This window comes from Sceloporus occidentalis, unplaced genomic scaffold (genome assembly GCF_023333645.1).
Source record: "Sceloporus occidentalis isolate IW3139 unplaced genomic scaffold, rSceOcc1.0.p SCAF_215, whole genome shotgun sequence".
Classification (NCBI taxonomy): domain Eukaryota; kingdom Metazoa; phylum Chordata; class Lepidosauria; order Squamata; family Phrynosomatidae; genus Sceloporus; species Sceloporus occidentalis.
The window spans coordinates 790,435-808,128 of record NW_028317195.1 but is presented as its reverse complement, the minus strand read 5'-3'; the positions used below and the strand labels follow the sequence as shown (position 1 = coordinate 808,128).

The following is a 17,694-nucleotide window of genomic DNA, read 5'->3' as shown; positions in this document are numbered from 1 at the left end:
GGATATTATAGCACTGGAAAAGGTGCAGAGGTGGGCTACAAAATTAATAAAAGGAATGGAGCACTATAGTTATGAAGAAAGGTTAATTAATTTAAATCTGTTTAGTTTAGAAAAACGCCACCTCAGAGGAGATATGATAACACTATATAAATATATTCGGGGCCAATACAAACCATTATGTGGAAATCTACTAATAAACAGGACTATGCATAGGACATGTGGTCACGCATTTAGACTGGAAGAAAGGAGATTTAGTCTAAGGCAAATATATATTAGTCTATATTAGTCTAATATATATTACAGTTTCAAAATAAACCTTACTTGACTTGAAAACAACAGTATATAATTTTTGTGGTTTGAATAAGAAGCTGAACAATTTATCATAAAATTTAGTTATTTTGTGAATGCTCATGGACCCATCCAATTATATTCTGAAATAGATGGTGGTATTTGATGGACCATAGTATTTTAAGCTTGCTTATATGTCACTATTTATGTCCATTACATAGATCCATTTAATGCCAAATGCATAGCACGATAACATGCAATAACTCATGTAACAACAACTTTGCTAGCAGCATTTCAGAATATTGTCAATTATGTCTTGTATATGTGCATTACAGTCGGACAAAACTGCCTCACAATGTGGCTCCTTCTGCTGGTGGTGTTGGCCCTCTTCTTTGTATACAAATCGTACAAAGAAAGACAAATCGTTCAGAAGCTCCCAGATAAATATGTGCTGATCACTGGATGTGACACTGGCTTTGGAAAATTGCTTGTGAAACAGCTGGACCAGCGAGGAATGCAGGTACTGGCAGCTTGTCTGACGGAGAAAGCAGCTGAAGATCTAAAGGAGGCGTCGAGCAGAGTGCGAACAACAACACTGGATGTCACTGATACCGAGAGTGTGAGCTCTGCTGCTAAGTGGGTGGCTACTATCGTTGGAGATAAAGGTCAAGTGTGAATTTGTTATTGATTTGAGCAAAATGATGTACTATTGTAAAAATTAGTATGTGAACCATTCATTTTAAGTCTATACATGTCCCATTTGACTCTTTTTTGTTTTACAGATATTCAGGATTATTTTGACTTTTGTTTGTATGTATCCACAAAATACTTAATCACGTGCCACAAATTCAAATGTTAATTAAACATCTAATTGACATTTTTGCAGACTTAAGAGAATACCGCAATGCTTTATCACACACATAATATCTGTTGACATAATGTTGAATGAAATTCTTTATTGTTATTTTTTTTATAAATTTTATGTAAGTTTTGATCTTTGGTGTTCAGTTTTTCTTTAGGAATATTTGTTTTTACAGCAATGCAAACCTTTAAGAATTTAACTAATCTCTAAAAATAATTTCAGTCTTTCAGATTTTCCGAAAACACAAATCCATATTTTTATTATATATTTAGCTGCCTTCTGAGGCATAATTCATGGTAATAACGTGCAAACATATATATTTTGGTGCTTTAGCACCAGAAATAAGGGCACAGCCGTATGATTTTCAGGAGCGCTTTTTTATTAAAGTCTCCGTTTAAATTCAACTACTTATAAAGGCTGAGTTTTAAAAATATTTATTTTAGCGCTCCACACTTTTCTGATGCGAAAGCACCAGAATATATATGTTGTCACTTTGTGGAATAGGGGGTCATTCCACGTGTGTTTGTTTTTTTTAGCTGCAATCTTCTAAACCTTGCACTACCATCACTACTGTTTTCTTTATTTGTATAACTCATGTGATGGTGGTGTATGGGAACCTAGCTACTCAAATAAAAAAACACAATGCATGTGTATATATGTATATATGTCATGATACCACTTCACCTGCCAGTGGTCATAATGTTATGGCTGATTCTGACATATCACATGATGTAATGCTACAAATACCAAATCTGCAACTCCATAACTCTCATTAGTCTGGCTGAGTGTGATGAAAGTTGTAGTCTACAAAACCTCACCTACTGATCTTTAATATATATATATATATGGGCCGGGCCACGGCAGGGCCGCATTGACTTAGGGGCTGTCAAAAACATCGGGGTTTTTTTAACTTTATTTAACATCCTCCATGTTAAATAAAGTTTTTTTTAACTTTATTTAACATGGAGGATGTTAAATAAAGTTGAAAAAAACCCCCGATGTTTTAATTTAAACCCTGTGCGGCCGCAAACCCCTAAGGCTGGCACTGGTGGGGGCTTCCCGGCCCCTTAGAGCAGGACCGGCCTTTGGGGTGTGCGACCGCACAGGGCGTCACACTCTAGGGGCGGTCCGCACCAGGTGCCGCTCATCAGGGGGTGCCAACTTGCGGCACCCGGCACCCCTCCAGAGACGGACAGTAATGTCCGCCGCTGGAGGAGCAGGCTCGCAAGGGAGCGGTATCGGAGGTCTTTAACAGACCTCCGGTTCCCTTGAGTGATTTTAAGCCGGGTTCAACCCGGCTTAAAATCACTCAAGGGAGCCGGAGGTCTGCTAAAGACCTCCGATACCGCTCCCTTGTGATCCGCGCGGCAACAGCTGCTGTGCGCCGGGGTTTGTTGTTAGATCCCGGCGCACAACACTGAAGCCGCGCCCACCGCTGTCCGTGCCCTCTGAACCGGAAGAAGACAGAGAAGACAGAAGAACTGAAGAAGAGGAGCGAAGAGGAGGAAAAGGAGCTGTAAGGAGAAAAGAGGAAAGGTAGGAAAATATTCAGTGAGAGTGGATTAGTATATATGTGTGGATTGGTATATATGTGTGGATTGGTGTATGTGTGGATTGGTATATACGTGTGGATTGGTATATACGTGTGGATTGGTATATACGTGTGGATTGGTATATACGTGTGGATTGGTATATAGGTGTGGATTGGTATATATGTGTGGATTGGTATATATGTGTGGATTGGTATATATGTGTGGATTGGTAAGTGTGTGAGAGTGATGGGTGTTATGCTGTACCATTTCCAATGTCTTTTTCATGATCTAATTATGCTCTAAAAGTACATCATAACTCCCATCACTCTATACTGTTCCATACAGTGGCAGAGCTGGGAGGTAGAGGCCTTGCACCCTCACCGCAGGACTCCTGAAAGGTAAGTGAACTTCAAAGAGGGAGAGGGTAGATAGTTAGGAGGGGGTAGATAGGGAGAAGGGCGTGAGGCGGGGGAAAGGGGGTAGATAGGGGGAAAGGGGGTAGATAGGGGAGAAGGGAGTGAGAAGGGGTAGATGGGGCAGAAGGGAGTGAGAAGGGGTAGATAGGGCAATCATACTCCTATCATGCCAAGTCTGCGAGTACATCCTGGAATCTGGGTATGCCTGGGCATGATAGGAATGTGATTGCTGTTAACAATCATATATATATACATATAATATTGTTTTTTAATTGTTTTGTCCTATTTTGGTGTGTTACTTACTTAAAATAAAAGGGTTTTTTTATGGTGTGGGGAGGTCATATTCGGTTTCGGACAGGTAAATGCTGCATTTTCGGTTTCAGTCCAAAATTCGTTTCGGTGCATCCCTACTACTAAGCCAGACAATGAAGTGGTAGGCCTACACCACAACAATGTTTGGCGTAGTATATAGTGATTGGGGTTATGCTGCACTATTGTCAATGTCTGGCTCAATGTATAGTGATAGGGATTACGCTGTACCACTGTCAATGTGTGCCTCAGTATATAGTGATAGGTGTTATGCTGTACCACCGTCATTGTCTGCCTCAGTATATAGTGGTAGGTGTTATGCTGTACCACCGTCAATTTCTGCCTCAGTATATAGTGATAAGTATTATGCTGTACCACCGTCAATGTCTGCCTCAGTATATAACGATAACAGTGAGAAGAGGCAGAGGTGGTAGATAGTGATACAGGGGGATAGATAGTGAGAAAGGGGAGTTTTGTTACAAGTTTTTATTCCTTTCTTTTTTTGGGATGGGGGGGCACCAGAGGAGTAGTCCGCACAGGGCGCCAGAACACCTAAGGCCGGCTCTGCCTTAGAGTGGCGGACCCGGTTGCAGTTGCGGCGGGCTTAAGGGGCTCTGCCTTAATGCGGCCATATAGGCCCAGTCAGTCCGGTCCTGACTGGGCCTATTTTAAGGTAGGAGCCTGGAGCTGCAGCTCCATCAGCCCCTAAGTCAATCCTGCCCTGCCACAGGCGCGGTCGCAGTTGCTGCTTGCTCTGGCAACAAGGTAAGTAGGGTGAGGGAAGGGGCTGCAGTGAGAAGGGGCAGAGGGGGGTTAGGTAGTGAGAAAGGGGGAGAGGGGATAGATAGAGGCGGTACATATTGAGAAGTGGGGAAGGGGGTTACATAGTGAAAAGGGGGAACATAGTGAGAAGGGGCAGATAAGATGATGAGAGGGGGTAGTGTGAATGCGTATGAGAATGAATGAATAAATGTGTGGATGAATTGTGTGAATGCGTATGACAATTAATGAATTCATGTGTGGATGAATTGCTTGAATGATTTGTGAGACTGCATTAATGAATGTGTTAATGATTTGTGTGAATGATTAAATGCAAAGATGGTACATGAAGGGTGGGCTTTAACAATAAATAAATAAATAAATATGGGCTGCTCAGGCTTAAATGCCCGGGCCTATTTTTTGTCCCAGTCCGGGCCTGTATATATATATATATATATTTATACACATTAATATATATATTATATAAAAAAAACATTTACTAACACCTGTACCCCACTGTAACTTATGTTGTATGTGTTTTGTGTACTGCCAGTAACCAAGCTCATGCTGATGAGTTCCCATTAAGGATTAAACAGCTGTCCATGAGTGGTTATCTGGCTTCTGTACCGGCTTTGTTTAAAGGCTGTCTAGTACAGAGGATATTTGCTCCAAGGGGTCCATGTATAAAGTATATAAAGGCAAAAAAGTGATAATTGTTAACCTCATTTGCAAACATATTAGGTGGAAGGGAAACAAATAGCTACTTTCACGGCTCCAGACTGCTTTCTACATTCCTGTGTTTACTGTTCTGAGATATGTCTTTCTTATTCTTTAGGTCTTTGGGGCTTGGTGAACAATGCTGGTATTGGGGTTCCATCTGGCCCTTCTGAATGGCTTACAAAAGATGATTTTTTTAAAGTCTTGGAAGTAAACTTGCTGGGGCTTATTGATGTCACAATTAAAATGTTACCCCTAATGCGAAAATCTAAAGGACGTGTAGTTAATGTAGGAAGCCTTGCAGGAAGATTGACAATATGTGGGGGAGGATATGCTGTTTCTAAATATGGAGTGGAATCATTCTCTGACAGCCTCCGGTGAGTATTACTTATAAATCTGCTGACTTCCTTATACGCATTCTGACAGTACCCCTTTTAATAGTTATATGCTAACCCCGTTATTTTCCTTCATTCCATTTTTATTAGTTAATGTTATATCATTGAGTGGTTATTTTATATTGTTGAGTGTGTCAGGAGACGTATGGGTAAGAGCTTTATAAGTGAACAACTTCACCTTTTCTGTGTCGTCTACCCAGCCTTGTTGGGTTTGAAAATGAGTAACATGAGGACAGGCTATCTTTTGCTAACAAAATATTTAAAGGGATATGCAATGGCACCTTTCTGAAAAGGTTTACTTAACAAATTGCATAAATGCTGTGACACTTGACATTAAATTGCAAAATTAAGCATGAAATCTTATTGGTAAGGGACACAAATAAGCACCTAATGAGACTTCTTGCCCATATGGCCACCTAAATATCAATCTGACAATCTTTCCATGTAGGCCATGGTTATCATGCTAATATTCTAATGTACCCCCAAAGTCTCTTGTTCTGTTCACACCCTGAAAAAAAACATAAGGATATATTATATTACACCATTATTGGCCTTCCTGCATAAACAGTTCCTCCCATTACAAAAAGGACAATTAGATCATCAAACTTGTTCGTAAACAACGTGCTCCTAGATTAATATGTGAAAAGAAGGGTAAGTTGTACCCTCCTACTTAACCAAGGAAATGGCCGCCATATGTAAAGAGCAAGTAGGAGGCACACAGAGACATATAATTTTTTATTCACTATTTTTTTACAAAAACAAGAGGAAATGAATGCCGAGTGTCACTCCAATACTGTTAAGTATTTATTTTTTAATCCACATGGTATAAATAATAACACCTCTCGCGTCTTTTCGTGTCTACATGGCTTCATTCACCATTTATGGATTTTTTTTTATGTATATTTATATAGTGTATTTTTTGAGGATGTATGTGTTTATTTTAGCCGTGAAATGCAACCATTTGGTGTGAAGGTATCTATTGTGGAACCTGGATTCTTTAATACAGGAATAACAAATCCAAAAACTCAAATTAAAAACATACAGTCACTCTGGGAGAGGCTTCCAGAAGAAACTCAGAAGTGTTATGGTGAAGAATATTTCAAAAAGAGTGAGTCTTTAAGTCATTAACTCTGAATCATATTATAACAGTTACCTGTGCATTGTCTTTAGTCAAAGGTGATACCTTTTTTTGGGAAAATGACAGAGAATGCAATTCGGTGTTTAAAGGTATCTTCAGAATGCAGTCTATACAAAACTGTAGTTAGGTATTTTTGAAGGAACCAAGCAGAAACCACACCTGGCATAAATACGTCCTCCTCACTTACTTGCATGTGTTTGGTCAGAGCTGGCTCAGCCCCTTCCTCGAGTTTTGTGTTTAAGTTTAGCATAGGATTTCCTTTTATGAAGTACAGTTAAGTGGTGACAAGCTTAGCATTCAATGGCATTTTGTGGGACCTGAAATTAGTCTTGTGAATTTTATTTGTGTCCTTGTATGCATGGGCGTAGGAACCCCTAAAAATCTGGGGGGACCGCATTTTCCCCCATCAGATCCCCACTTTCTCACACTATCTACCCCCTCTCCCCTCTCTCACACTTTCTTACTATCTACCCCCCTCCCTTCTCACACTATCTACCCTCTCTCTACCCCCCTTCTCACTAGCTACCCTCTCCCTACCCTCCCTTCTCACTAGCTACCCTCTCCCTATCGCCCCCTTCTCACTAGCTACCCTCTCCCTACCACCCCCTTCACACTAGCTACCCTCTCCCTACCCCCCTTCTCACTGTCTACCCCAGGGGTGTCCAAGTTTTTTCTGCAGTGGGCCACTTCATCAGAATTGTATACGTGCGCGGGCCGCACTCATTTTTCACTGTGAGAAAATATGGCCTTTAATAAAATATGCAGATTAAAATAAAGTAAATGACACAAAACGTTTACTTTTCCTCTCACTGATTTCTGGGCCTAGAAAGTTTTGTGACTACAAATTCAGGACAGGATAATTAAAAATGAAATAGTTCTATTTATTCTAGGGATGCACCAAAATGAAAATTCTGGACCAAAACATTCACGGTTCACTTAGCCAAAACCAAAAATGACCCCCCACCTTTAAAAATAATAATAAAAACTCACATTTTTTACAAAAGTAGGTAACACACCACAATTGGACACAAAAAATTAGCAATATGACTTGGCATGATAGGAGTGTGATTGCTAACAGAAATCACACTCCTATCATACCCAGGCAGCCAGTACATGCTGGTACAGGGTGGCTGTAAGTGATGTGCAGACCCCATACTGCTGGCAGCATCAATACACAAGGGGGGCAGCTAGCTATGTTTCAGCATGTACTGGCTGACTTGGCATGATAGGAGTGTGATTGCTAACAGCAATCACAGTCCCATCATGCCTAGGTTCCAGCACTTACACATCCAACCAGTAAATGCTGTAACCTAGGCATGATGGGACTGTGATTGCTGTTAGAAATCACACTCCTATCATGCCAAGTTAGCCAGTACAAGCTGGTACAGGGTGGCTGTAAGTGATGAGCAGACCCCATACTGCTGGCAGCATCAATACACAAGGGGGCAGCTAGCTAGGTTTCAGCATGTACTGGCTGACTTGGCATGATAGGAGTGTGATTGCTAACAGCAATCACAGTCCCATCATGCCTAGGTTCCAGCACTTACACATCCATGCTATCACACACACACTCATTCATTCATATACTCATTCATTCACAGATTCATTCCCTCAAGCACGCATACTCATTCAAACACCCTCCCCACCCCCTTACCTGCACTGCAGCTCCTCGATGCCGCTCACAGGCTTCAGCAGCCTCCCTCTGCGTTCTCTGGTACTGCACAGAGGAAGCAGGATGTGATGTAATGTCACGTGAACTCTGCTGGGTTCCGGTTCCTCTGTGCAGTACAGAAGACCCTCCCACAGGTAAGTAGCAGGGCTCGAGGTGCGGACCGCGTAAGATCGGTTGCCCTGGCTGCCGATCTTACGCGGGCTGCACTTCGAGGTCTCGCGGGCCGCATTTGCGGCGTTTCTATTGGGGGGATTCCTACGGCCCTGGGGGTATTTCTTAATTATCGGTCCCCCCCGCATGAGTTACTGGGGGGATCTGTCCCCCTCGTCCCCCCCGGTTCCTACGCCCATGCTTGTATGTTATGTTCCTTTAACTATTTCTGTTTCCATGTTCTCATTTTTGTGAAATTTTCTTTCCTTCTGTGCCATACTTGTCCTTTCAATGTGGTCCTTCTGTGAATCTGTACCATGTAGTATACAAATCTGTCCATCTAACCTGTAGGCATGACATTCCTTTTGCACTGTGCTGAATGCCAGCTTGTGTGTGCCCTCATCTGCATACATGACTATGTAGTATAACAGCATGGTGATAAGCGACACATGGAAGGTCATGATGTGGATGCCACTATATGCCACTCTGCCTCCCTGATATGCCTTATACCCTCCTATATGCCACTCTGCCCCATGATATGCCTTTTAACCCCTATATGCCACTCTGCCTCCAGAAATGCCTTATACCCCTATATGCCACTCTGGCATATAGGGGGTTAAAAGGCATATCATGGGAGAGTGGAATAAAGGGGGGGTATAAGGCATTTCTGGAGGCAGAGTGGCCTATAGGGCATATCATGGGCCAGCCCCTTTAATTTCATTAGGAGCCGGAGGTGGCTTTCCGCTCGCAGCCGCTCAGCGGCTGTTTTGATTGTTGTTCTGCCGGCCACCAGGCCCACTGACCTGCAGCCCCACCAGGAAAGTCCGGCCCTGGTCTCACGGGGGAAGTGATAGGCGCCTAAATCGGGACAGTTGGGGGGCATGCTAGAAATATAGAATTTGACAGCATGTAAGAACCATTCAGCCCAACTAATCTGTCCATATTTCATGATTTAGAAACGCAAGCCTTAATCAGTCCTTGGTCTTGTCTTAGATTCAGGATAGCCATATGCCTATCCCATGTATGTTTATATTATCCCACTGTTTTAGCCTCTACCACTTTTGGGAAGCTGTTTCACTTATCTAGTACCCTCTAAGTAAACTCAAATTTGCTTACATTACCGCTAAGTCTCTGACCTTCTAGTTTTAGATTATGACTTTTTGTTCTCATCTTTTTAAATAAACTTTACTTTGTTAAACCCTTTTATGTATTTAAATGTTTCTATCATATCTCTCCTTCTATTCTCTCCTCAAAGCTATACATATTGGGATCTTTCTTGATTTTTCGGGATGGGATTAATTTTTTTATCTTGCCATGTGTAATGGATGATCATGTTTCAATAAAGAATGGTAGTATTGACAATAGTCTATGTTATGGCTTTTATCCACAGATTACAAGGTTGTTGATTCCATTGAGAAAATCTGCAGCACAAACCTTAATCTGGCCACAGACTGTATGGAGCATGCACTGATAGCAGTGTACCCTCGGACCCGTTACACTGCAGGATGGGATGCCAAACTCTTCTTGTTACCTCTATCTTACTTTCCTGCAGTAGTAGCTGATTTTATTCTTAATCTTGGTCAACTTAAACCAGCCCAGAGTATCTGATTGTCCTATTACCTGGAAACTCTAGACCTACATTAAATTGTTCTTGTTTGCCAATTACAAGATAAAAACATTTGGTCATATGTGTGAACATTTAATTAACTTAACTTTTATGTCATAATATTAACAAAATGAAGAATGAAACGGGAAAATAAAAGATGTGAACTGTACTTGGACTATTTGCCACCAGTTATATTTGGAAAAGTTAGGGTTAAAAAAATCATCCATTTTTCTCCTCCAGTTGTGTTTCTTTTCCAAAACTATTAATATATTTTTTTACAATTACCCTTTTTCTCCATAATTGTTTAATCTAGGGCTTGTATGCTAACTGGTTATTGGTACTAGAATTGGGTTGCATGGAAATGAGATGGGGAAAAACTAGGCCAATGAGGTGAGGAAAAGGGGTTCAGAGCACATCACCCTGCACTATCCCCTGCCTTGCACTCAAAGTGATAGAAGAATCTCATATGTTGATGTAAACAGTCTCCATCCACATGGAGTATGGAGGAATCAATCTGTAGATTCATGTAAAGAAGCTGTGAGTTTATTAATCTAGGAAAGCACAAGCCCTCCACTTTAGGGCAGTCACACCACCAATCTTTGTATGTACCCATTACCCCATATCCCCTAAAGCACGAAGGTGATATTGAGGGATTAACTGAACTAATCTGTTTGTATGAATATGTCAGTGGTTTAGTATCTTGAAGTTGTACGTGCAGTTAACAGTTAAGGACTGAATCCATTCAGTTTAATAGGACAGACTAGCTTGAAATAGCACGAGTCCAGGAGGCACTTGTTTCCGGGGCTAGAACTGCAGCCAAGGGGCACATGTAGCAAAGCAACCTAACAAAGGTTTGGGTTGTCAAGTGGCTTGACTCTTTGTTTAATACCTTGACTGACTCTATAGAGAACTGTTTTTTTCAGTCAGAAGGCTGTATTCTCACAGCCTGGTCTAACCTCTGACAGTGGAAACCTCACTGACAAACACAATGTAACAGCTTGCACAGAGCAGCGAAGCGATGTGCAAGATCTGACTTTATTTGGGCCCATCACAAAAAAGTCTCTTCTAATGAGACTAAGAGAAGTCTAAAAATAGGGTCCGGAGGATATATATAAATTGAGAATGTCTAGAGTAGGGTTGACACCCAGTCGGTATTTTACCGGCACAGCCAGCAATCAATGCTTTGAAGCAGGTGCCGGCATAAGTAAAATAATGGCAAAGTATTTTTTTGTACAGTGTGGACTCTCACACATTTTCTGTGCCGGCTGTCAAGATGGGTCAGGTAGCCTTAAACAAACTGTCATTAGCATTCTTAGCAGCATCTCCAAAAATGTGGGCTCAAAGTAGGTCCAATAAATGTAACAGGTATTAGCAAATACAGGAAAGACTTTATTTAATTAAATAAAAGAACAAATATCAGGCTGTTACACCCCCTCATTAAATTAAGTCTTCCTTACATTAAGTAAAATTTTATTTTTTTAAATAAAAGTAAACATCTCAGGTAAATGACATTTTTTATTTCAGTGCCTGTAGCAATTTACCTCTACAGACAAGCAAGCCTTATATTATAGTTTATGGGAGCTTCAATGGCAGGTACTAAGTACACTACATGCTCTCCCCTTTCGCCTGTCATTTTTTTTCTGCAGCAGGACACTGTCTCACATACTAACCCCCTCTCCCCTCTCCTTACGACCTTCTCCCACATCTCCCATCAGACCATGCTGGTCTTGGTTTCTGCAGAGAGAGATCAGAGGAGACCACAAAACAACTAAAGAAGGTAAATGTTACCTTTCGCCGGCGGGTCTGTCCAGGGAGCTCCTCTGCTGCCGTCCTCGGTGCTATGGAAGTGCACACACGTGCACGCTGTCATGGCGGCCAGGAATCCTTACCCAGCAACTGCGTACGTCACGCTAGGGGGCGGGTCCTCCCGCTTTTTATCTGATTGGCTGATTATTGCCTGCAGCTGTTTGGCACCAAATTTAAGCCCACTGCTCACTCTAATCTGAGCCCTTGTGTGGTACATTCGTTATCACTGTCTCAGTGTGCTATATATCTGATATTCTGGTTTTCTGACTCCTGCTTTGTTCCTGACTACTCTTTGATCGCCGCCTGGATTGACTTCGGATTGCTTTTTGAACTTTGCCTGTTTGCTGCCTGCCTTGACCTTGGACTGTGACCTGTTTTTGCTATTTGTACTGTTCCGCTGCTGTCCCACTATTCCTCCTACAACTACTTGTCCGGATAGCTCACCACTCTGCATACGGGACCCGTCCGTTGTCGGATTGTTACAGTAAATAAGCAGGTGGGGCAGATAAATGGCAGAGGGCAAGGGGCACAGACAGGACTGAGGGACAGAGAGAGGGGATTTTTTTGAGCAACATATTTTGTTTCCAAAAAAGGGCAGGAAAAGGAATTGGTTGTCCCATAAAAAAATGAGCAACAAACTACATGAAAAATTTGTCTGAATTGATTTTGAGCCCTGTGCACAAGTCTAATATATAATATACTCTTGTGTGTGTGTAATTTCATCCGTTCCATACTGTGTCCCTGAATGCCAGAAATCAAATGTGGTAATCCTAGCCCTAGTCTCCAGCGACACCTCCCTGAAGTCTGTGCCCCAAAACAGCTTGTGTGCAACCAAGGAGGGGAGCGGGGGCTGAATGTCAGTATTACAGGCGGTCAGTCCTATGGCCTGTATTTTTTAAGGAAAAAGGTGGCAACTATAGTCTACAGGCTGTTCCTGGGCCGGATGTGTAGTCCTTCATGTTCTGTATAAGTTGGAAATGCAGTCTGTTGCGAATTATAATAGGGACACCGCTTTTGTTTGGTGGTCCTATTGGATGGAAATGTTGGATGGATCAGTCCCCAATCAGTCAGGGATTTATTAGGATCGCTGCCCTAGACCTAACTCAGGGCAGCATCCCCAGGAGGGGCCTTTCCAGACACTGAGAAGATTATGTACATACTAGTAATGTATAAAACGCTGTGGGTGACTAGCTGGCAAAAGAATGCAGTCTTTCAAATATGTTGATCAACTCTTAATTTCTAATGCAGAAAATATACAAAACCATAATCTAACAAACATTAAAGTCATTCAAGTAATCGAATGGTTCCCATAACTCCCCCAATCCCTGAATCGTACAACCCTGGATCTCTGCCGAAGTAAAAAGAAAAATGATTATGTGTCTGTAATCAGTCCTGGCTTCTCAGTGGTCCTCCTGGTTGGGCAAGTGTAGACCCTCCCATGAAATTGGGTCTACCAGGAGGGAAGATGAAAGTGAAAGGGAAAGCAAGGGCTGCATGATGGAGCTAGGCTGACCGTATGTATGTTAGAGGTTACCTACACTATCTCACAAAAGTGAGTACACCCCTCCCATTTTTGTAAATATTTTATTATATCTTTTCATGTGTAAAGTAGTGAGCGTACAGCCTGTATAACAGTGTAAATTTGCTGTCCCCTCAAAATAACTCAACACAAAACCATTAATGTGTAAACCTTGGCAATAAAAGTGAGCACACCCCTAAGTGGAAATGTCCAAATTGGGCCAAAAGTATCAATATTTTGCATGGCCACCATTATTTTCCGGCACTGTTTTTGGGCATGGAGTTCACCAGAGCTTCACAGGTTGCCACTGGAGTCCTGTTCTACGCCTCCATGACGACATCACATGTTGATGTAATGTGATGGGATTGGGAGTACGTCAGTACACTAAAAAAAGTCACCATACACGGGACGCCTGAAGCCACAATTTAACACGACTAATCCTTTTTAATAAAATATGCCGATTGAAATAGATTAAATAATACAAAATCTTCACTTTTCTGCTCACTGATTTCTGGGCCTAGAAAGTTATTCTGGGCCTTAAAGTTTGTCCTTTAAAGTGACTATAGTTCAATTTATTCCTACGGAAAGTAAAGTGCCAAGAAGCAGATAATCAAATACAAACCAGGACAGGCTCTGCCACACCGAAACACCAAACACACACAGCAGGACAGGTTCTACCACACCGACACCCAAACACACACACCAGGACAGGCTCTGCCACACCAACAGCCAAACACACACACCAGGACAGGAAAGCTTTTGTAATATTTATAGGGAGGGAACACTGTCCACCTTTAGATCAGATACATAGACTTGCTATCCAAAACAAAACATGTTTAAACTTTTTTTTTCCAGCTCAGAATACCTTTAGTATACAGAATAAAATGGCTTGTATATGTTTCAAATGAATAAAAGGAATGGGGTAGGGAAATTGATTGAAGAGCACAAAAGACATTTAGTTCTTTGACAACCCTTCTTAAATGTCTTGCAGAGACCAGGTATTCCTACTATAAAGCTGTTGTGTGTTTCTTTGGATACCTACAGTGCTTAAGACTTGCATGATTTGCTGTTGTAAAATGCAAATTGTACTTAATATTGTCAACTCAGTGACCCTCAGTGACATCAGTATTACATATGACTAGAGTGATACAATTTACCTTAAATTATCTATATTCTCATACTCGCCTGATAATAATCTCCCTATATGACCTTAGCTAACCAACTGCTAGTCCTGCACATACATAATTAAGGTCAAAAAATGTTGCTTAGGGGCGTGGCTTGCCTTGCTTGGTGATGGCTGCTTAGGACCTTAGCTCCTCAGCGAACCCCAGACAATCCGCAACCATCCGACATTAGATTTCGCCATGGGTCGTGTGAAACGTCCCTCACAGCAACACGAAGCCCCAGACTCTCAACCCAGATCATCTGGACACTCTCTGAGACATTATTTCCAGACCCCTGCAGTCCTGGACACTCAGCCACCTTCGCCCAACATGGCGCCCTCACCGGCCAGTACTTCCTCATCCGAAGAACAGCCACCCGTACCGACAGCGACTGAGCCTACTCCATCGGCTGCAGCTTTGCAGGAGATGTTTCGCTCGCTCCCCACGAAGGCTGACTTTAGCACCCTCATCTCAGAAATGAAGCATGTGCTTCACGAAGAGGTAGCTGCACTGCGCGCCGATATCATGGGGATTGACCGCCGCACCACTCACCTTGAATCCTCGTTCGACGCTGCCTCGACTCACCTGGCGGAATTGCGGCAGACTACAGCACGCCTAACCTCTGTGACAGCGGACTTACTCCGCTCGGTGGAGGATCTGGAAAATCGAGGTAGGCGTCACAACGTGCGTGTTAGAGGCCTACGGGAACCAGACGGCCCTGATGATCTTCGGGCCTTCCTGGGCCGCTTCTTCAATTTTGTTTTGGGCCGTGCTCCTGACACCCCCATTCGGTTAGACAGAGCGCACCGGGCCCTGCGACCACGCGGCGGACCCTCGGACCCTCCGCGCGATGTCATATGTTGCTTACAGGACTATCAGTTAAAAGAGGAGCTTATGGCGAAGGCGCGAAATTCCCAGTCATTCGAGTTTGAAGGCCAAGTACTTACGCTTTTCCAAGATCTCTCCGCCATGACTTTGCGCAACAGAAGGGCGTTGAGACCACTAACATCCCTACTTCGTGAACGTGGCATTCGCTACAGGTGGGGGTTCCCATTTCAACTGGTGGTTCCCTATGAAGGTGCTACGTATGTTGTCAGGCAGCCTGAAGACGTGGCCTTAGTGGCTAGATCACTGGATCTCCTGACTCCGCACGTGGAAAACTGGTCAAGCGGGCCCGTCCACCTATGGACTCCCTCCTGGCGCTACGTCACGCAGCTCTCACAAGAACTGTTGCTCCTCACTTCGACCGTCCCATTTGAGATGGGCGGGCCGGACAGTTCACCTATCACCTTCTCTCCAGGATCACGAGGGCACTTCAGTCTCAATGAGACTTTCCATGCCTGGAGCATCATTCCTCGCCGGCTTCACATGCCTGTGACTTTTTGTTCGGCTCTCTCATTTGGCTGGCAGTGGTATTTACTTTGTGCAATCTTTTCTTTCTATATATCTATCTGAACTAGTCTTCGCGCATCTGCTGACTGTGGATTCCCCCCCCCCCTTTTTTTTTTTTTTCTTTCCTCCTTCATGCTTAATATGTTTACTTGTGCTGGTGCTGGGGATGTGCTGGTGCCTGTTCTGCGGATCCCTGATGCCATAGTCCTTGTTTGCACCCCTGTTGCCTGACCTCTCGGTTGGCGTTTGCTGGGCATGCGCAGGCTCTCACACACTAGGGTCCCGTATCTATGTCTATACGCCTATATATGTACCCTATTTCTTTATTTACTTGCTTATTTGATTGTTTATGTATATGCATACATGTGTATATTTCTATTATATTTTATTTTATTTCTTTATTTATTTATATATGTGTATATACCCCCCTTTTTTTTTTTTTTTTTTTTGCCATCCCACTTTGGCTGCTCCGTGGGCCCTCGGTACACACTTATTGTTCCCCTGCCCCAGTGCACCGTTGGCGCTCTGGATTCCTGTGGGCTTCTGCTCGCTCCCTGTTCACACACATCTTGCACTCCCACCACAGGTGTTCGCTGGGCGTTGGGTCCTTACTGCTAGACACACGCACTCATTCATACACTGGGGACCCATATATCTATGCTCCTCTGCCTCTCTATGTGCATGAGGTTGTGGTTTTTTTTTTTTTTTTTATTTACGTGATAACACTACACAAGCTCGGTTTGTGGCATTGCTTGCCCGTCATATGTCAGCGATTCCATGGGATGTCTATATGTCACTAGTTATGATCTGTACCTCGTTGTTCAACTGTTCTGATTTACTATATGTTTTTTCCATTGATACGCATGCTGTTTTGATGCTTACTCATTACAATGTGTTGGATGGTCTCTCCGATAAATTGTATTCTGCGGGTATTTGCTGTGGAGCATTGCGATGTCTTGTCTTTGTTTTTTTGTTTTTCTGTTGTCTTTGCACCTCCTTGGGTCCTGGGTGCGACACACTTTAGACGGGGCTTCCATAGTTCCCCTAGCAGAACGGGCTCTCTACAGTGCGGCTGGTCTTGGTTTCTTACTTTAGACCTACTACCCGCCCTACCCGTTATCTGCCGTTGAGTGCTCTATTCGAGCTCTTTGACACCTTCCTTGGTGTTCCCTTTCCCTCCCCCCTTTTTTTTTTTTTTCTTCCTCTCTTTCCTCCCCCCTTCTCCTTCTTCCCTTCTCTTCTTCTACCTTACTGGTACTCCCCCTATTGTTGCCCTGTGCTGTCATGTCTCCCCATGTCGCGCCCTTCCGTGCTTCCCCTATGGTGGTGATGAGTCTTAATGTACGAGGGCTTAACACGCCTGAGAAGCGCTCTCGAGTGTTCAGGGACCTTCGACGAGCCTCTCCCTCGGTGGTCTTGTTGCAGGAGACCCATTTCCGAGGTTCCCAGGCCCCTACGTTCCGTGATCAGGCGTTCCCACAGGTGTACACTAGTAATTATGCGTTATCTAAATCCAGGGGTACAGCCGTGTTGTTCTCACGCCTTGTCCCTTTTCAACTGCTTGACACCCGGGAGGACCCTGAGGGGAGGTTCACATTTGTTCGGGGTACGATCCATGATCAGGTTTTCACTTTTGCCTCGATCTATTTGCCCAACCGTAACCAGTGCTCTGCGTTATCTAGTATCTTACGGACTCTGATGGAGTTCAAACAAGGTCTGCTAATACTAGGTGGTGACTTTAATATGCCCCCTGACCCCCGGATGGATACATCCTCGGGGGCTTCCTGTTTGCCGCAATCTCAACTTCGGTGTTTTGCCTCCATTCTTCGCAAGTATCGGTTGGTGGATTGTTGGAGGGCTTTTCACCCAGAGGGGAGGGACTATACATGCTATTCTGCTCCCCATCGATCGTACTCCAGGATAGATCTTCTCTTGATGGAGTACTGTCAGGTGGGTGCGCTGACTGGTTG

General features: G+C 43.3%; 1 protein-coding gene across 3 annotated transcripts; it reads left to right on the top strand.

The window, feature by feature from the left end:
- Nucleotides 1-643: 643 nt before the first annotated feature.
- Nucleotides 644-9,846, top strand: LOC149277397 (retinol dehydrogenase 7-like). Of its 3 annotated transcripts, none has more exons than XM_089502943.1 (5): nucleotides 644-953; nucleotides 5,002-5,260; nucleotides 6,223-6,386; nucleotides 6,485-6,495; nucleotides 9,637-9,846. In XM_089502943.1, the coding sequence occupies exons 1-5, from the start codon at nucleotides 644-646 to the stop codon at nucleotides 9,844-9,846; spliced, it is 954 nt and encodes a 317-aa protein (XP_089359069.1). The 3 variants fall into 3 exon arrangements, with proteins under 3 accessions (XP_089359069.1, XP_089359071.1, XP_089359070.1); XM_089502945.1 differs by lacking the exon at nucleotides 6,485-6,495 and adding an exon at nucleotides 9,367-9,380 and having other exon boundaries at nucleotides 6,223-6,398; nucleotides 9,655-9,846; XM_089502944.1 differs by lacking the exon at nucleotides 6,485-6,495 and having other exon boundaries at nucleotides 9,629-9,846.
- Nucleotides 9,847-17,694: the final 7,848 nt, after the last annotated feature.